The sequence below is a fragment of the Colossoma macropomum genome, unplaced genomic scaffold (assembly GCF_904425465.1).
Source record: "Colossoma macropomum unplaced genomic scaffold, Colossoma_macropomum, whole genome shotgun sequence".
In the NCBI taxonomy this organism is placed as follows: domain Eukaryota; kingdom Metazoa; phylum Chordata; class Actinopteri; order Characiformes; family Serrasalmidae; genus Colossoma; species Colossoma macropomum.
This window is the reverse complement of record NW_023494791.1, coordinates 45,699,181-45,719,717: the sequence shown is the minus strand read 5'-3', so window position 1 is coordinate 45,719,717 and position 20,537 is coordinate 45,699,181. Positions and strand designations below refer to the sequence as shown.

Genomic DNA, 20,537 nt, shown 5'->3' with positions numbered 1-20,537 from the left:
GACGTCACTGACCTGAAGCTGGACCTGGCTGTAATCCCTCTTCAGATTAACGCTCTATGTCTGAAAGCAGCACACGGACTGGAAATACATTCAAATGCACTTAGTCGATTTTTGGTCCTTGAAGAGTTGCACATAAGGGGATGTCCTGAGGTCATTCATGCCAGAGCTTTTATGGGGTTGCCAAATTTGTGGCTGATATCGCTTCAATCTGAAAAGTGCTGCAGTTCATCAATTCCGTCAAAAGCTTTTGGGCATGCCTTGAGGGAACTCTGTTTAAACCACTACAATGTGTCTGCGATAGCAATGGATGCATTTAATGGACTGAGCGGTTTAAGAGCTCTGAAAATCTCCGGCTGTGCAAGTGAGTTCACTGATATTTCATGCAGAATTGCTAAACTTTCAACATCACTCATCTCACTAAACGTCGAAGATGAAGAGATGGTCATCTTGCGAAACCAAAGTTGTGGTTTCTTGGATGACGCTTTGCTTGCAGCTTCTAAAACCCTGAAAAATGTCACTTTTAGCTTTCCAAATCTAAGATTTCTGGAAAAAAGTGCGTTAAAATACTTTCCAAAGATTTGGGCTTTAAAAATGCCCATGAATAATGATTTGAAGATTCAGCTGTTGCAGTCTGGAGTACGAGAGCTTGTGAGACTTGAGACAGAGCAAGTTGACATTGGGACAGTTTGTGAAATTGTACTTGGTCTGTCCATTGAACACCTTGATCTACGATTGAATACCCATTTTAAGTTTAAATCTGATACTGAACTTAATGGATGTCTTGGACTTAGAAAGATTCGACTTGCTGACTCTTCCAAGCTTGTGGACCTGAGTTTTGTTCATTTTTTCAAAAATCTGAAAGTCTTGGAGTTAGAACATATTCCACTGCAATCACTTGACTCTCTCTGTGAAACTTCTGATCCTGTTACATCATTACAAATGATCTATCTATATTCTGCTGACCACCTCAAGATTACCAGAAGGTGTTTTTTTTGTCTAAGAAGTCTCAGTACTCTAGTACTACCTATGAACGACATATCTGTGATTGAAGACTTTGCATTTGAAGGACTTGAAAAGTTGCAAGTATTAAATATGAAGGGAAATAAGTTATTGGTTTTGACTGAACAGACTTTTAATAGTCTTGGCCATTTGGAAAATCTAGATTTGTCTGTAAATAGGATCTCCTCTTTAAACTTTGCTGTGTTTAAGAGCCTGAGAAGGTTGAAATTCTTGAGTCTACATAGGAACAGGATTGCTCAGATCACACCAAATCACTCAATTCCACCTCTGAGCCTGGAGAGTTTGGAAGAGTTAGACTTGGCAAATAATGGCATTTCTTATATTGATGACTTTGCATTCAAGCAATTTAAAAGTTTGAAGATTTTAAACCTGCAGCACAACAACATTTCTGAAATTAAGACATTCACTTTCTCTGGGTTGGATCATTTAGAATCACTGATGCTTGACTATAATGTGTTGAAACACATTGAGGCCTCATCCTTCACCAATTTAACTTCCTTACAGAATTTCTCAGTTGGATGCCTCATGCAACCCTCTACCGAGACGTCAAAAGTCCAGATCAACTTAGGCCTTATATTTGGTACTTTCCCAAGCAACCTCACTCATCTTTACATCAGCTCCTGCAGCCGTCCCATGAACATAATCATTGGAAGCAACAGTGCTCCTAGACCTGGTCTTACTCTTCAAGTCTATGGAAAAGAGGTCAGTCTTGAAGATTGTGAGAGACCATTCTTTCAGTCTGTGGTGGGTCTTAACATTATAACACAGCAGTTCTTATGTGGCTCCCAGTTTCCAGGGAAGTATTTCAAATACTTGGAGAATATTTGGTTTCAGCCTCAAACGATGTCCAGTTTTGTAGATCTAGTTGATCTTAACACACTTTTGCACCTTAAAGGGATACATTTCCAGAAAACAGACTTCTCTGCACAGCCTCATGTCAAAACAATGTTCCACAATCTTACAGAGTTAGAATATTTAAAGTTCTATCTATGCCGCATACCGTCTTTGAACGAAGATCTTACCAGAGACTTAAAGTCTCTGAAATTGTTCATCCTCATAGAGGCTCAAGAGTTTAGTTTAATGGAAAACTTTCCAAGGCCACTTGCAAATTTGCAGTTGCTCTTTCTGTCTAATGTGGTGCTACGTTGCAGCTGTGATAATGCTTGGTTCAATGAATGGGCAGAGCTACAAAAGCAAATTCAAGTGGCCATGGTTATGACTTCTGAAAAGAAAGGTTATGCATGTAAAAATGCCAATGGCCTTCAAAGCTTCAAAAAGTTTGCCCAGGCTAACTGCTTTGTAGACATGGAATTTGTGTTGTTTGTATCCACATCTCTTGGATTACTCTTCTTCATGATAGTGGTTTTACTCCATAAGCTTTCTGGTGACTACCTTCTGGCCTTTATTTACATTGCACGTGGTTGGGTGGAGGAAGCCATGCGAGGGAACACTAAGGGACGCTATCAGTTTGATGCCTTTGTCTCATATTGTGGAAAAGATGAAAGCTGGGTGGTGGACGAGCTTCTTCCTAACCTGGACAGACGGGGCCCCCCTTTCCTGCGCCTCTGCTTGCACAGCAGGGACTTCCAGCTTGGCCTGGACATTGTAGAGAACATCACGGACAGTCTATACAAGAGCCGCCGCACCCTCTGCCTGGTCAGCCGCCACTATCTTCGCAGCAAGTGGTGCTCGTTAGAGATGAGCCTGGCCACACACCGCTTGATGGCTGAGCACAGAGATATCCTGATACTTGTGTTCCTGGAGAAGATCCCTGCTCGACAACTATCGGCCCACCACAGGCTGGCTCGCTTAGTAAAGACCAGAACCTACATAGACTGGCCTAAGGACCTCCAAAAACAGGCCATATTCTGGGATAGACTGTGGGCCAAGCTAGCACCAGATCTTGTCAGAAGAAAGTAATGGGACCTATAGGACCTGATGAGAACTATTTACATAGTAGTGGAATGTAGACAATAAAGGAATATATGTTATGTTTGAAAAAAATAAATGCACGCTTTACTAAATATAATTGGTTACTTTACTGAATATAATGATTGGATTAAAATTATAACATTGCATAATCAAACCTGCAATAATAGTTCTGTGCTTATTTCTATCTTACACTTTGTATCAGTTCGTCTATTACTGTTGTATGTGAATGGCACCTGTGGTCAAATTATACATTTTGTTGATTTTAAAGGTAAAAAAGAATTTAACCCCACTTCTGCATGGAACTAAATATCCCATATGTCAGCACATTTTAATGCACAAACATTATTTATTTGCTGAATTTAACATATTGGAAAAAATAAACATAAAAGAAATATGGCACATGCATAACTTTGGTCACCACCTCTGTCAGTGCCAAGCAAGAACTCCTTTGGCTGAAAAAGTTTCTTACTTGCAAATACTAGCCAGTATTATATTATAGAAATTCAAATTGAATCTATGATTCAATTAAAATCTATGATTCAATTCAAACTGAATCATAGATTTCCAGTATTTCAAAAATATTCGAGTCTAGGACAGTGATGGCCATTCCAAAACCTTAATATTTCATTTCTTGAAGGTGTTATGGTTGATTTTGGTGTATATTTTGGATCATTGTCTTCTTGTAATATCCAAACTCTTTTCATCTTTAGCTTCTTCTTTGAATATTTGTCAATAATTTGTAGAATCTTTTCTTTCTATCCCCAACACATTTCCTGTGCCACTAGTTGCCACACAACCTCAAAGCATAATAAATCCACCCAAATTCTTAAAAGTTTGCAAGGTGTTCTTTTCATCAAATGCTACTCCTTTTTTCTCCAAAATTACATTTGGCGATTGTAGCCAAAGAGTTACATTTTTGTTTCATTAGACCACAGAATTTGATTCCAGAAAGTCTATGGCTTGTCTAGATATTTTTTTGCTTACTTTGCATTTTGACTTTTGTGATGGGATCACAGTTAAGGTTACCTTCTGATTACCCTTCCACATAGATGATGTCTATTGAACAACTTTTGCACAGTGAGCCAATACATCACTGTTCTTGCACCAGCCAAATCTTCCTTTGCTTTGCATTCCTGATCAGTCTATGAGCAATTTTTCAGAGATTTTTCTTGAGCTTCCAGATCTTGTTTTCACTTCAACAGTTCTCCTTAACGTCCATTTCCTAATGACATTAGGGACAATGTAAATTACAAGCAGGAAGATGCCTTTTATAGTCTTCTCTTGCTTTGTAATAGTCAATTATTTTTTAGTATCAAATCCTCAATCAGTTGCTTAGATGAGCACATGGCTGTTGAGTTTAAGCGCCACTACCTGAGAGGTTTGAAAAATGTATTAAACTCTGGGACTGTCTACACTTGACTTGGACTAAGGCCTAATGAGTCAAATAAGCTCTGAGACATTGTAAAAGTAACAGTGGTGGATTAAGTAAAAGTGTGTCCAAATTGCACATGCCACATGTTATTATTATTATTGTTTTCATTATTGTAAATTCAACAAATAAACTGTAATCAAGCATTAATATTTGTAGAAAATTGTCATATGTAAATATGTTCCATCCAGATGTTGGATTAACTTCTTTTCACATAGAAAATAAACCAACGTACACAAAGAATTATGCTTCTTACATGTCTGTAAGAAATGTTCATTTTGACATGGACAGTTTAAATAAAAGATTTTCAGTTGCACTTCGGTAAGGTTACAACAAGGTGGAGCCACAAACCAAGGGTTTCATAAAGTGGCCTGTGTGTGTACATACTGTATACATAATGACTAACTGTTCATTAGCTTTGATACGAACAGAGGAACCAGCTTGTTCCAATAAAATTGATAAAAGAAAACATTTTCAGATCATGTCTCCACATGGTATCACTTCAGGATGTTTAAGAACTAAACCTTTATGTTTTTTGCTCGGTTATTAATGCAAAGACTTCTCCAGTATAGTTAAGTAAAGTGGGGCTGGTACTTTCAGAGTATAGCTCAGTGAATAAGTGAATTTTACACAGTTCAGACCCCAAATGTAGTTAATCTGCCAAGAATATTGGTGTCCAATATTAGCTTTTTTAGTTTTGTGCTGGTTTCTAGCACTGTATGTACACATTATATTTGATATCTGACAGCTCTTTTGGTCCTTGGTCATGATTCATATCATATCATATCATTTAAAAGTCAAAATTCTTCTTTTTCTGTAATTCTTCCACCAAGAATGTCATTTGTGTTGACAAAAGCCCCTTAAAGTGATAGTCTGGCTGAAAATGTTATTTACATATATTTTTTTTCAACTTACCAATCAGTAAATGAATCAGGCAAAGGATGTTTGGTGTTGAAAGTTTGCTTCTTTATTTGGAGCTCTGAGGCTAATATAGATAATGAGTAGTCGAGGTTTATACCCCACTAAGTTAGCACTGCACTAACTGTATGCCTACTGGCCTCAAACTATGTGGAGTTGGTCATTTTTAAATAGATTTGCTGATGTGGTTTGTGACACTGCATGATGTAAATAACCTACAAATATACTGTAATTTACTGTAATGAATGTACAATCATAAAAACAGGTCATCACCTTTATTTCACAGACATTTTCATTTATTTTATGGTAAAATTCTGAATGTCAGAATAACTAGAAGGTAAATAAGGGAGATTTTAATTTTAGTGTGCAGCTTCAGCCTGCAGCCATGCCGAGCTCCACTGTTATGTAACTTAGAAGGAGAAGTACTTGTGGGTCATTACCTATTCACCACGAAGAATCTGCTGGCTTCCTGTGGGAAAGTGAGAGTTGGAGCTGGTGACAAACTTTTCCCAGATTAGAAGCTGAAACTGTAGTAAGGGAGGTACAATACAGAGCAAAAGTCAGAGACCAACCTTCATTTATTTAATTTCCAGTCAATTTCCAAGCACTTGATTTTTCAGCAGAAGCCTCAACAACTACATATAACATCTAATTCTTCCATTTTCCCATTCTTTTTGGGAAACTTGCTTTAGGGAAATGTATTGCGTCGGCACATACGTCAAACCCACAGGGTCCAGTTTTGGAAACTTTTTCCCCACACATTTTACCTTGACTTTCTTTTTCCTTATGCAAATGGTTGTCCTGTGTCTGATTTCCTAAAAAATATAAGCTAAAAACTCAAGAACTTGTACTTAACTATTTTGAATAGAAATGAAATAGATTAACTCAGTACTGCATTTATTTTATGTTTAATCACACATTGTTCTTTAATTTTGTTTCTGGGTTGGTCTAGAAACAGTGAGATTCTCTCCAACAATAATTTGAAACAAGAATTAACCCCTTAAACTTAATGGAGGGCAGTGCTGAAATATTTCAATGTAATAACTACATAATTACATACTAATGTCATAGTAGTTACTGAGTGATAAGTTTTAGGATTAACAACTGAATAATTAGGCTGCAGTGTAAGGAATTAAACAGTAGGGGGTGACCAAACAGAAGCAGTCAAAGTGTAGGAAGTGGGTTTGTGTGTGCCTCTGCCCCTTTCTGAGGAGAAAACAAGTATTATTCCTCGAGGAGAGCAGCCAAATGTCTCCGAAACCACCAAATGTTTCCATCATCCTTGGGGGATTCGGTCCTTGCAAAGAGTGAAATACATACACATGAACAGCTGCTGATTTAATATTCTTAACCAAGCAAAATGAAGGAGCTAGAGCAGTGCTGAATTTCTCCCTCAGGACCTTCAAATGCTTGCGCTTCCTTTTCCTCCTGACATGTGGAGGCAAGATGCTCTTCAAAGCTTCACTTGCTCTTCTGTCTTGTTTATCTCATCTTTATCCTGTCCACCAGACGTTCTAGTAGCAATCTGCTGTGATATGACTGCAGCGCTGCTTTCAAGAGAGGTTGTCACAAAACCTTCTCTTTTTCAAAAAAAGTGGTCAAACTAACATTGCCTTTCTTACGATAAAAGAAACGATAAAAGACGATAAAAGAAAAGGCCTTGTCCAAGAAAGTGGTGTGTTTCGCATGCCACTCATTTCTCCAGTAAAGTAAACAGTTGGGTAGATGAAAAACAAAAGACAAATAAATAAATAAATAAATAAACACTCGAGTATTCATATTTTTATGATGTGACCTTGATCTCCCTGTCGCCTTCACTAAAAATACTTTAAAATACTTTTGTGCACAGTTGACAAACTAGAGCCCAAGCACAGGCATAAACATGCTAAAAACTGTATCATACTGCATGATGATTTAAGAGGCTTTTTGTATTTAAAAAGAGGATTTTTTATTAATTTTGATGAATAGAGAGTAGAAAGATTTGAGTTTAACACTGTATTTAATAATGATGTAATAAAATGTAGGAAAACTGACTGACTGAGTCTCTTTAAACATGAATATTTAAATGTGATTTTCTCCGTTTTGGCTGTTCAGAGTTGGTGTGAACTTGGTCTTTTATTGAATCATTTTAAAAAAATAAAGTTTTTAATATACATTCAAATTCTCAAACCCCTTCACCATGTGAAGTGTGTCTGCAGGCTACCACCTATGTAACTGTAATAACTTAGGTTAAATGAATGTCTGCAAGGACATACTGCGATATGAATGTGTTTGTAGCTGTATATAGTTGCTACTGGCCTTATTTATCTCAACTGTTATGTCATTTAATTTAATGAAGGTGTTCTCTGCTTAGCAAACCTCAGTTCATTTTAGCTAATGTTAGCTAACAGGCAGTGAGCCAGGGGCAGTTTCAGAGACAAGAGCAGGACTTCAAATAAGAAGGTATATCTTTATATCTTCCTGCATGAATGATTGAATACGAATACAAATACCATTGTGCAAGTATGACGAGATTCAGTTTGCACTTCACTACAAGCTACCTAAACCAAAAAAAAAGAAATAAAAATAAAGTAGAATTAAAATAAAATGGCAATATACAGCATATTTACAGAAGAAGAAATATGCAAGGTGCTATACAGCTTTGGCTGCATGTGGATACGCTGGTGGCATGAGTATGCAAGTTCTGGAGTGGGGGGGTAGTAGAGTAGTTCAGGATGGGGAACCATGGCTGGAATATTGCAGCACTAAGTGACAATATTCATGGCTGGAATCTTGTAGTATAAACCACATATGTGGTCATTGACACTTTAACAGCTGCTAAGCAGCTCATGGCAGTCCAGCAACACCAGGCTTACCTAGTCTTGTTGTTACTCAAACTGATTTGTAAAACCTGCTTTTACTTTTACTTTAAATTAATTTGTTTACTTTAAACTCTTTTCGGTGCAGTTTTAATAGAGTGAACATGTGGTCAGATTGGCGGCACGGTGGCACAGTGGGTAGCGCTGTCGCCTCACAGCAAGAATGGCCTGGGTTCGATTCCCGGCCGGGCGACCAGGGTCCTTTCTGTGTGGAATTTGCATGTCCTCCGGGTACTCCGGTTTCCTCCCACAGTCCAAAAACATGCCGTCAGGCTGATTGGACATGCTGAATTGCCCCTAGGTGTGAGTGTGGGTGTGTGTGTGACTGTGTATGTCTGTCTGTCTGCCCTGCGATGGACTGGCGACCTGTCCAGGGTGTATCCTGCCTTCCGTCCAATGACAGCTGGGATAGGCTCCAGCACCCCACCGCGACCCAGAAGGATAAGCGGTTTAGATGATGTATGTATGTATGTATGTATGTGGTCAGATTTAGGTATAGGGATGTGTAAGAGATGGGCAAACAGATGAGACAGCAGGATGCAATTGCAAGTCATTGTTATTGTTGATGTCAGTGAGAGAAAGCAAGGCAAGAAAAACATTAAATGGTTTGTTATTAAATGCTATCTTACAAAATAAAAGCTGTTAAACTTAATAAAGCTTGCTTTCACACCTTTCATTCAATTGACACCCTATTAAACAAACTAAAGAAATAATGTACTGACATTGTATTGGCCTTACTAAATTGCAAAATAGCTAGAATAGCTATAGCTAGCTAGCCAAGGTTAAAGATATGTGGTTTCATCAGCTGGAACTTTCTTCAGGTTGCACATAGGCTGTGTTTGTCAGCTGGATTAGAAGAATCTTTTTGATTGGAGCAGAATTTGGTCTAAAAAGCATGCCCACCTAGACTGCAGCCTAATTTTTGCAATTCACTGCAATATACTGAAAAACAGACAAGAAACATAGGTTATGGTGGAGGATTACAAACAAAACGCAGATGGACATAACAAGGAAGCAGAGCTAGGGAGGAATAAAGGCGATAAAATTGCACAAGAGAGAGAATGGGGGCAGAACCTGACCAGAGGAACCATGACAAGATGATTGTGAAAAAGCCAGACACTAGTATTTCATTAACGTTGGTAATTTTAGGGGTCCAATAACAACCGGCCGTTTTACTGAAAATTGGAGTGTTATGATTAATCTAATCAGCACACTTCATGTGATACACCATGTTCTGGACACAGCTATACAAACAAAAGGCTGCAGAATAAAGCACTACATGACAATAAAAGCCAGATCAAAGCTACTGGAGAGAGTCAAGCAGATGTCCGTTTTCTACTTTCATCTGCTTATCAGGGGACACTGTTTAGCATTGATGGACCCGTTCAATAGAAAAAGAGGTGTGTCAGTGCATGTATATATGCACATTCACGCTCTTCTAATGGCTTCTCTGCCCTTTATAATGTGCTGAATTTTTAATCAAACTGAAAGCAATTAAAAAGAAGCAATATTCATTTTTCACAGCAGTGATGTACTTCTTAACCTCCGTAGCTGGCTGGAACTGTTGGAATGAGCTCGTAAAGCCTGGCAGAGATAAGGAATCCCCTTTTACCCCCTTTCCTAAAGCGCTGTCTTCAGTGGTGGATTTAGAGCTTCATGTAGAAGAGCACTGTGGGATCTTATGAATGGCCTTGTGTTAGAATGACTGTTTCATATAAAGCAATGTGGATATAAACCAATACCTCAATCTCACTGAAAATATAAAATATGAAGCAAATTGAAGTAATTTACGTTGTATTGAACAAAAGTATATTTTTTAACAAAAAAGCAAAGTATTGCTTTCCCTTCATTTACTAATTTATGCAACCTCCTCTTGCCAGCAGCAATGAATCTTCTCTTATAATGCCTGATGAGGGAACAAAGAATCCGAGACCACTCCTTAAAACAGATTCTCTCCAGATTCTTCAAGGTCTTAGCTTCTTTCTTTTGGGCTTTCCTCTTTAGTCCCACAGATTTTCAATAGGGTTTAGGTCAAAGGACTGTGACTGCCATGTCCAAAGCTTGATTCTGGGGTCACTGAACCATTTTTGTGTGGATTTGAAAATGTTTTGGATCATTATCTTACTGCAACATCCAACCACAACCTAGTTTTTTGGTAGAAGCAGCTAGATTTTCTTTAAATTGGTCCTGGTACTTCATGATGTAATGTATCCCAAGAAGGTCACCAGGGCCTTTGGACAAAAACCATCACAGATCCTTCACCAAACTTAACATTGGGATTGAGGTCCTTTTTGATCTGGCCATCCATCTTTTTATGCCAAACTTACTTTTAGTGTTAGAATTATGGGCCTGATTTTAAAGTCTTTTTAATCATCTGAAACACTCATATAGGAGTTTAGAAGTCCTAATGAGGCCAAGCATATAGAACAGGCATGTATGATTATGAAAGAATATCAGGGTGGAGCCAGAGAAAGAGAGGACTAATCAGGACAGGAAATGTCCAGTGAGAGTCTCTGCACTCGTTGCAAAGAGCGACAATTTGCATGATGCTAATTGGTGAGGTATACATGTTAGCTGGATTAGCCTCATAGCTCCAAAAGAATCTTCAAACACCAGGTATGTCTTGCCTAATCAACTTCATTTTGGGTAAAGTCCCTTTATTTATTTATAGTCCAGGTGATAAAGGTTGCTCAACAAAAAATGTCGTGAAAGAGACAAAATTTGTGTCTGCTAGGGCGTCACAGGCCTTGTTGCATTTATCAAACAATTTGAAAGGGCACAGACACTGTCACACTCTGATTGGATGGAAAATCAAAAGTTCTATGTTCTGGATTGTTGCTGTGGTCATGGTGTGCAGCTATGTTTACTTTTTTGCTGCTCCACTGCTTTCAGTAACAGAACGGGTTTTCAGCTCTTCAGAACTAGGATTAATATACATTTATAAGACGATTTGTTTTCATTTACAAATATTTTTTCCGAGATTGCAATTACTTTAAAAAGTAGTCCAAGCAGAAAACGCATGGTACAGTGTACCACCCTGCAGTTTCAGACTAACTGGAATTTTTGGGAAAACCACAAATCTGGCAACCCTGCATGATGGCGAAAGAGCTTGTGTGTGAAACATAACGCATGTGAAAAACAAGTAGTTTCTGGTTGCCATAGCAACCCTGCAGCTTAAAATCCTGCTGTTAACCCTCTACTGCACGCATTATGAAAGCAATTGAAAAAAAAAAAAATTACGTTCACTTTTCTTGCATAAAATCGATCTGATTATTAAAAACTACATTTTTTTAATAATAAAGTGTGCAGGGGTCCTTCTGAGGTATGTTACCTTGAGGCAACATTGTGCAACAATGGGAAGGAATAATATAGACCCGTGTTCCCTGAAGAGGTGAGATCTGGCTTGTGACTGGCTAAATCCATTCCACTGCCCTAAAGTGTTGCTTCTAGGCAACAAACATACTTCAGCAAATTATCATAACAACAAAAAAAACTGATACTGAATGTTAAAAAAGAGGTTTAAAAGTGTCCAGTAAGAGATAGTATGGCCAGATACATGCTTTTTTATTGACTTACTCGAACTCTTACCTTTATTATTAACCCTGTCTTTGCCGTTAAATATGTATAATGTTAGTGTAAAGTGAGGAAAATGGGTTTGTTGCCTAGTGGCAACTTAGTGCAATAGAGGGTTAAAGCAGTTTCACTGTAGCAGTTTTCAGACTGTTCTATGTTGTTTCACTGCTGCTTCATTGGCTGCATCATCATACAGTTTTTCATAGAAACTACAGATGATGTACTATTCTAATGTTATGTCGCTGGCACAGGACTTTGAAAGCCATCACTGCTGCGACATCTGTTAACCACAATATTTTTTTTGTTGAACAACACTTGTTGCCTAGACTATAAATTGGCCTTAAGAGGGACATTTTTTCCCCACTATTGTCTTAAAAGTCATTACAGAGGAATGTGGTCAGACTGAGAGCTTTCAGCCATAGGGGTGGGTGACTGTCAGTTAAGCTAAATGAGCATTGACTTCTCATATGCCCACAGTACATTAGTGCATTCAAAGGGAACCTTGCAATAAAGGTTTAATTGCACTAATGAAAGTGTAGCAATAATTTATTTCAATTTTAATTTGGAAATATTCACCTTTGCTCTGGTGGGCTTTCAGCACTGTATCTTTATGTAATCATCAATTTATGGAATGTTTCCAAACAGTGAAAGTAATGTTGATTAAAAAAATCTAAATATATTTTACAATCAGAGAATGGTCCTGTGGTGAGTTACAGCTTTGGAGGAAGGATCAATACAGTACAGAACTATTACAGATTTTTTGACAAAAGCAAGTTATAATTTTATATGAATTTTTTCTCAGGTGTAGCTAATTGAGTGCATTTACTTGCAATTAATAATCTGATAACTGCAGAAAATAATTTTGTCAGTAATCTGATCATCTTGTTTACATGCATTTGGGTAATCGGATAAAGGGGAAAACTCTGGGTCTGCATGAGTTGGGCAGAAATCGGATTTCTGCTTTGCAATAAACTCACAGAATAAGACGTGATTTAAATATAATGTAAAACTCAAACTTTATGCCGCAGCTTAAAAAAAAACAAAAAAACATTGCACCACTTTACCTGAAAATATGAATATACGTCACCTAGAAGATGAAGAATATTTAAATCCTTCTTTTCATAACGTGTTTGGTTTCAGCATTGCTCCAAAAGTGTGTTGGTGCATCTCGCGGTGACACTGCTTACTTATTTCTGTTACCACAGTCTGTTTACACTGAGAAATCCAAAAGAAATCAGAGTAAGAGTTTACATACACTGAGAAATCTGATTACTGAGCTAAAATCCAGCTTTCTTTATCAGATTTCTCAATCAGATTTCTAGACCTTACTCCAATCTAAGAAATCAGAGTGTGCTGTTTACATGACCATTTGAATGATCAGAAAACTGCAGAAATCTGATTATGATTAGATTGTTGAGTGCATATCGCGCACCCATTAAAACAAGTAGAGAAATTCTGCCAAGTGTAGATTCCAGACTTTCAGTTGATGCCACATTTGTGTCTGTAAGTAGAAGGGAAGATATTTTATTATGGTTTGATTCTGATAAACTATTGTAGTTTACAGTTTTGTTTTGTGGATGGCTCACATTTTTTTGACACATTTCCATTGTTTTTTGACACCAAAACAAACAGAAATAAGTTGAAAGTGTGCTTGAACTTGTGAAGATAGAATGTAAGGCAAAGTTATAAATAATGTGTTGCATAACTATGTAATAATTATGTAGTTACATATAAATGACAATGTAATATATGTAATAATCATAACACTAGCTTTCTAAGGGTGAGGTTGAGTCCAGTCTGCATAATGTTACCCACTCCGGCCACACGCTGCTTGTGCACTACTTGCTGGATTGCATAACAGTTTCTACAAGCAAGCGGAATGAATTATTCAAAAGCTGTGGCCACAAGCCATCCGGAAACTAGTGAAAATGCTACATTCTTTAACATATCTCATTCTCAGTGTTGTGGTGTAGAACAACATGAGTTTAAAGCATTCTTCTTTTTACAGTCTCAACATACGAGATGTTTGAGGATCCTGAATGTTTCATAGTATTATGGTTAATTAATTTAAATGGAGATTCATACTGATATTGATGTAGATATGTATGTAATGGGTTTGCCATTTTGGACAAAAATGATTTAAACTGAAAACAAACATACAAACAAACAAACAAAAACAACATTGCCAAGTGCTGTATGATGGAGAGAATCATCTACATGTGCTAAGAATAGCATTATCATCAATGTTTCTATGAGATGCGTAAAACAGAGGAACTGACACACACTTGGACGCAGAAGCATACGCACAGACAACACACACCAGAAGCAGGATGCTTTGATGTTTTTGCTGAGCAGCTGTTTCTAATGCTAATGAAAAAGAAGTAGTGGGATGGGAGAGAGAGGGGAAGAGGAGAAGAAGAAGAAGAAGAAGAATAAGAAGAAGAAGAAGAAGAAGGAGAAAAGAGTGGAGAAACAGCCTGGGGGAGAACACACACACACACACATACAGATGCATGCTAGAAACATCACAGAGCATATCATGAATTTCCTTAAAGGTTTAGAATACAGTGCAGTAAAAAAGTCAGACCACCTTTATTTTATTCCCAGTCAAAACAGCCATAAGTGCCAATTATTAATTTATCAGGAGATATTTGTGAGGAGACTAGACATAAGATAATACACTTGCATGAGGAAGGGAAAGTCATGGGGAATTAAGTGGTAAAACCAAAAGTTTCCAAAAATGAAGCTCAAAAAATCAAAGATACAAAGAAATTTGGACTCCTAACAATCGTGCAAGAGCTGGTAGACACCAAAACTGTCCCCATCAGATAAACAGCAACTTTCATCTTTGAGAGAGAGGAGAAAATCAAGCTGATCCAGATCTGAAACAATCCACATCCATCCTTCCAGTGTGAGAAGACGACTCAGCGCTATGGGTCTGAAAGGATGTGTAGCTGTTCAAGAAGAACCTCACTGAGAAAAGGAGACGGACACATCAAACAAAGAAGCTGAACGATGGACTGACCACCCCAGAGTCCAGACCTCAACACCACTGAATGTGTTTGGATTACTTGGATCGTGAGAGGCAGAAAATGTGTCCAGCTTCTAAGATTAAACTGAAAGGAAGTCTCCTGCAAAGAACAGGAGGCAAAGGGTAAACACACTACACACATTTTTCAGAAAAAAATGTTGTTATATTTTATACATTGTTGAGGCTTCTGTGAAAATTCCTGCTTTTCTCTCCTTTTCCACACTGGTCATTTTTGCTGGAAATTGTCTGATTTTTGTACACTGCTGTCTGCAAACTGAAACTTCATCACTAAACCACAACCAACATAACCCAACTACACAGCACCACTTCTAACTTCTAAAATGGCCAGGAGCTAACAGTTTCCATTCCTTTGTCCTTTCACTAAAGAATAAATCAGCCAGTTTGCCCTATGGAATTTAAGGAGTTAAGATGGTGTCTATGGTCAGTAATAGTAATGAAGGCTTGGGCAGGAATGCAGGAAAAGGTGTGTAAACTCTGAACTTAAATAAGCAAAATGCAGGTAAAATCCAGGCTATAAGAAAACCACAACTAACTGTGTAAATGTAATGCTTCCTTTAAGCTGGTGGTGGTCCTGAGGAGCTGGCTATAGCAACACATAATGGTATTTTCATAGCTTCTTAACTGCTAGGAAAGAAGCCCTTTTCTGGCCAAGGACAGAATGGATGAGACTTGACGTTTGCTGACTTTTCTCAGCTCTCTCAGCTTTTACTTGGAAGATTCATTAGAAAATCCATGACTATGCCAGCGATGGCTGTAACATAACCACCCACCCATGCAATCAAATGAATTTATGCAATGATAAAAAAGTGTCTAGTCCTGTCCACAAGGAGAAAATGATAAATTAGGAAACGTACAGATAACAGTTCAAAAATCAAAAATGAGAACCAAAGCAGAGGCTAGAACGAACTGTGTACTTATATTGGAATATGAAGAAAATCCTCTGCAGACCTTCGAGGTAATAACACTTTCACAATTCACTTTATTAAAAATCCCTACCTTGTACTTTTGCCCACTGGCCACTTTATTAGAAACACCTACTTTGTACTTTGACTCACTAGCCACTTTATTAAAAACACCTACCTTGTACTTTGACTCACTGGCCACTTTATTAGAAACACCTTCTTTGTACTTCCACTCACTGGCCACTTTATTAGAAACACCTACCTTGTACTTCGAATCACTGGCCACTTTATTAGAAACACCTACTTTGTACTTTGACTCACTGGTCACTTTATTAGAAACACCTACTTTGTGCTTCCACTCACTGGCCACTTTATTAGAAACAACAACCTTGTACTTCCATTCACTGGCCACTTTATTAGAAACACCTACCTTGTGCTTCCACTATCTGGCCACTTTATTAGAAACACCTACCGTATAGCTCCACTATATAGGTGTACAATTACAGACTGTAACCCAACAGTTGCTGCACAATTTGTCAGCCCCTTCTACCCCATTCATCACTGGTCAGTTTCTTATTTGAGGGCCTCTGTTGACCATTTATCATTTGGGAGGTGGTTCATTCTCAGCACAGCAGTGAGACCACATGTGTGTGGTGCTGGTATAAATGTGTCGGATATAGTGGTGTTGCTGGGGTTTTTATACCCATCAGTGTCACTGCTAGGTTGAGACTGGACCGCCCCCAAAAATATCCAGAAAAGGGCAGCTCTGTGGTCAGAAACTGACTACTGATGAATAGCTAGAGATCACAAACTGTGCATCAATAGTTGGGCTATAGTCTCTAACTGTACAGTAAAGCAGCAAGTAAATCTATTTTTGGTTTGTTAGTTTGTGCTCTGAGTGTACAGTTCACCCTTATGAATCCTTACATGTTCATCATGTTAAAAGTGCTTTATATTGGTGCACATGGTTACATGGTTACAGGGCTTTGATTAGGCCATTTTGAGCCAGCTGAAAACTGCTTACACGCAACTCTGGTCAGTCCTCTACAGATTGCTTTGGTATTACATTGAGCAGAATCGCTGTTTAGGGCCTATGGGTCTTTCTCAGAGTTGTTGCTCCAGAGTCAGCAACAACCAGGCTGAGGTCCTATAATGAAAAACGTGGACAGGGGAGAATGTACGGTTCCTCCTGCACACACTAGGATTGCAAGTGGAGTTGGTTTCTCAGGAGCAAATTCCAAATTTACATAAATCCCACATTTCAAATAGGACAAGATAGGTCTCACAGTTTTCTTAACATCGTGATCTCTCAGCAGCACTATGAGGACAAAGACAGAGGCTAAAGCTTACAGATCACATTCAGAAAACAGGAAATGTCATTAAATAGTGATCATGTAGATGATGGGAATAAAGCACCAGGGCTGCTCTTCTTAAATACTACCAATGTTACCTAAGTTAGCTAGCAAAACATATTGCATATTAATATTGGTCAATCAATGTTAATGTTATCACCATTCTGTAATGTGACTGCGTTTTCGCAGCAACATCACATATCTTTGAAAGTAACTTCTATGTAATTAGGAAAATATGTGTTGTGTTCTACTATCCAAAAGAAATATAGTGCTTAAGTGCAGCATTTGATACTTAATCATGATGTTATTTCTCATTTTTCCTCTACTGGTATCTCTGATACAGCCTTGCTTCAAATCATATCTTCCACCTCTTCTGTTACATGTGGTGTCCCTCAGGGCTCAGTTTTTGGACCCTTACTTTTCTTAATCTACATCCTACCCATTGGTCAGATCATTTGTAGCCATGGCCTTAACTTTCACTGCTATGCTGATGATGTTCAGTTATATCTCAAACACCCCAGACTCCCCTCCCAATACACTGACCGACTGTATTTCTGGATTTAAGGCTTTGGCTGCACAATAACTTTCTCATGCTAAACACTGATAAAACTGTCTTACTGGTTGGGCCTAAATCTGTACAATCAAAATCATCAGATTTTTCTGTTATTATTGATGATTTGCAATGTTGTCAGAAATCTTGGTGTGTTACTCAGCCCGTCACTTAATTTTGCTAAAAACATGTATTTACATAAGCTGTACTACTGTTATCAATCTGTAACAGTAAATACATCACCAGCAGTTACATCGTTGTTGCATGTATTAATGTGTAACTACACAGTTATAAATTGGGTCCAAATTTTATCTATCACTTTCCCAAACTCTCTCTCTTTCTCTCTCTCTCTCTCTCTCTCTCTCTCCCTTTCACACACACACACACACACACACACACACACACACACACACACACACACTCTCTATCTCAAGCACACACACACAGTATCTCTCAGCAGGTCAATCAATGATTCTACATTTACCGCTCAACTCTCTGCTGGTCAGCAGAGCCCTTCTCTTTCTGAAATGCTTCAGTGGAGTGTAAGACTCACTGTAGATTAATATGTGTAGTGTAATACACTGACTAAAGCAGTGTGGAATAAAGTCGAGTATAATCACTTTTATTGTAGTTAGATGATCTCAATGTGAGGCCTACCATTTGTTCAGACTGTTCAGGGACCAAAGCTGCCGGACACTGGGTAGGACTCATCAGTCATCATGATCACCTCTGTCCTAAGGCTGAGACTGGGGAGTAAGGCAGGGTCCAGTCAATTCCTCACTGCAGGTTAATGGTATTTAAGGTATGCTATAGTATCTATATCATTTGTACTATTTCTTAAATAACAGTGAATACATTATAATTATTAAATGACACATATTGAATTATGCAGTGACCAAAAAGTTACATAAATTTAAATTATCTGCTGTTTATTTTTTGATGGAACACCTTCTTAGTGTTCTGTCATGCAGCTTCTTGAGGAGCCACCTCAGATGATTTTCCAATAGACTGAAAGAAATTATACACATACTGCATACGGCTGTAAGGAGGAAAAAATGTAAAAAAGATATACTCTTTGATATGGAATTAAATGCAGTTTTACTATTTAAGTTTGTCAGAGAAGTAGTTTTACACACACACACACACACACACACACACACACACACACACCCCCCCCCACACACACACACACACACACACACATTTAAGTGGTTAAGGCACATTCACTGCAGAGGTATTAAATTGCACTCCCACAGCTTGTAAAACCTCCACAGAAAAGCATTGACCAGTACATTGGTACAATGGGACACTCTGGAGCAGCTGCCGATGTTGCCCAACCTAAAATCTCTGGAGTGATGGAGCTCCATCCAATACCTTTGGGATGAGTTGGAATGATCCAGAACTGATCATCCAACAACAGTACCGGACTCAATAATGCTCTTGTAGCTGAATGCAATCAAATCCTCACAGCAATCACCCAACATCTAGTTTAACGCCTTCTCAGAGAAGTAGAGGATGTTACTGCAAAAGAGGACAAACACCCTATTAATACCCTTGATTTCAGAAGAAACTTTGTATGAGCAGATGCCGACAAACTTTTTACATTATATGTTGTGTAATTTTCAGCTTTTGCTACTAAGTTGCTTTTTTTTCATTTCCAGCTATTTAAGGATTACAAATGTTTGTATGAAAGATCAAGCTGGCTTGATTTATGGCTGTAGGAATGTAGGTTTCACCTGCACAGGTGACTTGAAAGTTTCTGCAGGTGGTCAGTGGGCTTCAGTATGGCAGAATAATGTATTTTATGATTAAGCAAATGATGGAGGATGGATGTAGATGTAGGCCACACCTGCTGCAGCCGGAGTGGCCTGAATTTCAAGATGGAGCTGTCCAAGGTGCGCTTTCAGGCTGTTTGAGCCTTAAAGCTCTGATTTAAAACTTTCTTCAACATATGGCAACAAAAATGTTTCTTTTATAATATAATTGTATTTTAGAATCGATTCATTATTTTGCAATTGAATAATTGATTAAAATACTAATATACACTAATACAGGTTGGTCAATATAGAACATGGTGGAACATGGCTATATACAGGATGGTCATCATAGAACTTGGATACATGGTAGACACATACATGATGGTCGATGTACGACATGGTGGAACAAAGTGGACACATACAGGATAGAAGATGTACAGCATGGTGGAACATGGCCTCATACAGCATGGTCAGTATATGACATGGTAGAACAAGGTGGACACATAAAGGATGGTTGATATATAGCAGGTTGGAACATGGTGGACACATACAGGATGGTAGATATACAACGTGGTGGAACATGGCCATATACAGGATAGAAGATATACAGTGTGGTGGAACAAGGTGGACACATACAGGATGGTTGATATATAGCATGGTGGAAGATGGTGGACACATACAGCATGGTAGATATACAACATGGTGGAAGATGGTGGACACATACAGCATGGTAGATTAAAAATGGCCAAGCCCAGTTTGTTCTGTTGTATTCCAGTGTATTTCTGTGGGTAACTATAATCCTATGAGGTCCTATGAGGTCCACTGAGTCAGTAGGTCATAAGTGAATTTTAGTTTCCAGACAGCAAACCAATGGACTGAGACTTCCTGCCCTTGATGCATGTTTTGTGCCCTATTATCAGTATTAAAATAGATGGCTGTCATTTGTGAATTGGCAGTGGGGCTATTAAATACAAAATTATATAACTGCAAACCCTTTGAGTGACTACCTCTAAAATGAATACAGTGCTAATGCACAGTGTAGGCGGTTATTGGCTTTGTCAACATAAATGCACTCACTGGCCACTTTATTGGAGACACCTGCCTTGTACTTCCACTGGCTGGCCACTTTATTAGAAACAATGTTCTTGTACTTCCACTGATTATCCAGTTTATTAGAAATACTTACCTCAAAGC

At 38.2% G+C, this 20,537-nt stretch overlaps 1 protein-coding gene across 1 annotated transcript; it reads left to right on the top strand.

Moving 5' to 3' along the window:
* The first annotated feature begins 591 nt into the window (after positions 1 to 591).
* Positions 592 to 2,940, top strand: LOC118811110 (toll-like receptor 13). The gene is made up of 2 exons (XM_036575319.1): positions 592 to 1,083; positions 1,381 to 2,940. Exons 1-2 carry the CDS (start codon positions 592 to 594, stop codon positions 2,938 to 2,940), a joined length of 2,052 nt encoding a protein of 683 aa, XP_036431212.1.
* The last annotated feature ends 17,597 nt before the right edge of the window (positions 2,941 to 20,537 follow it).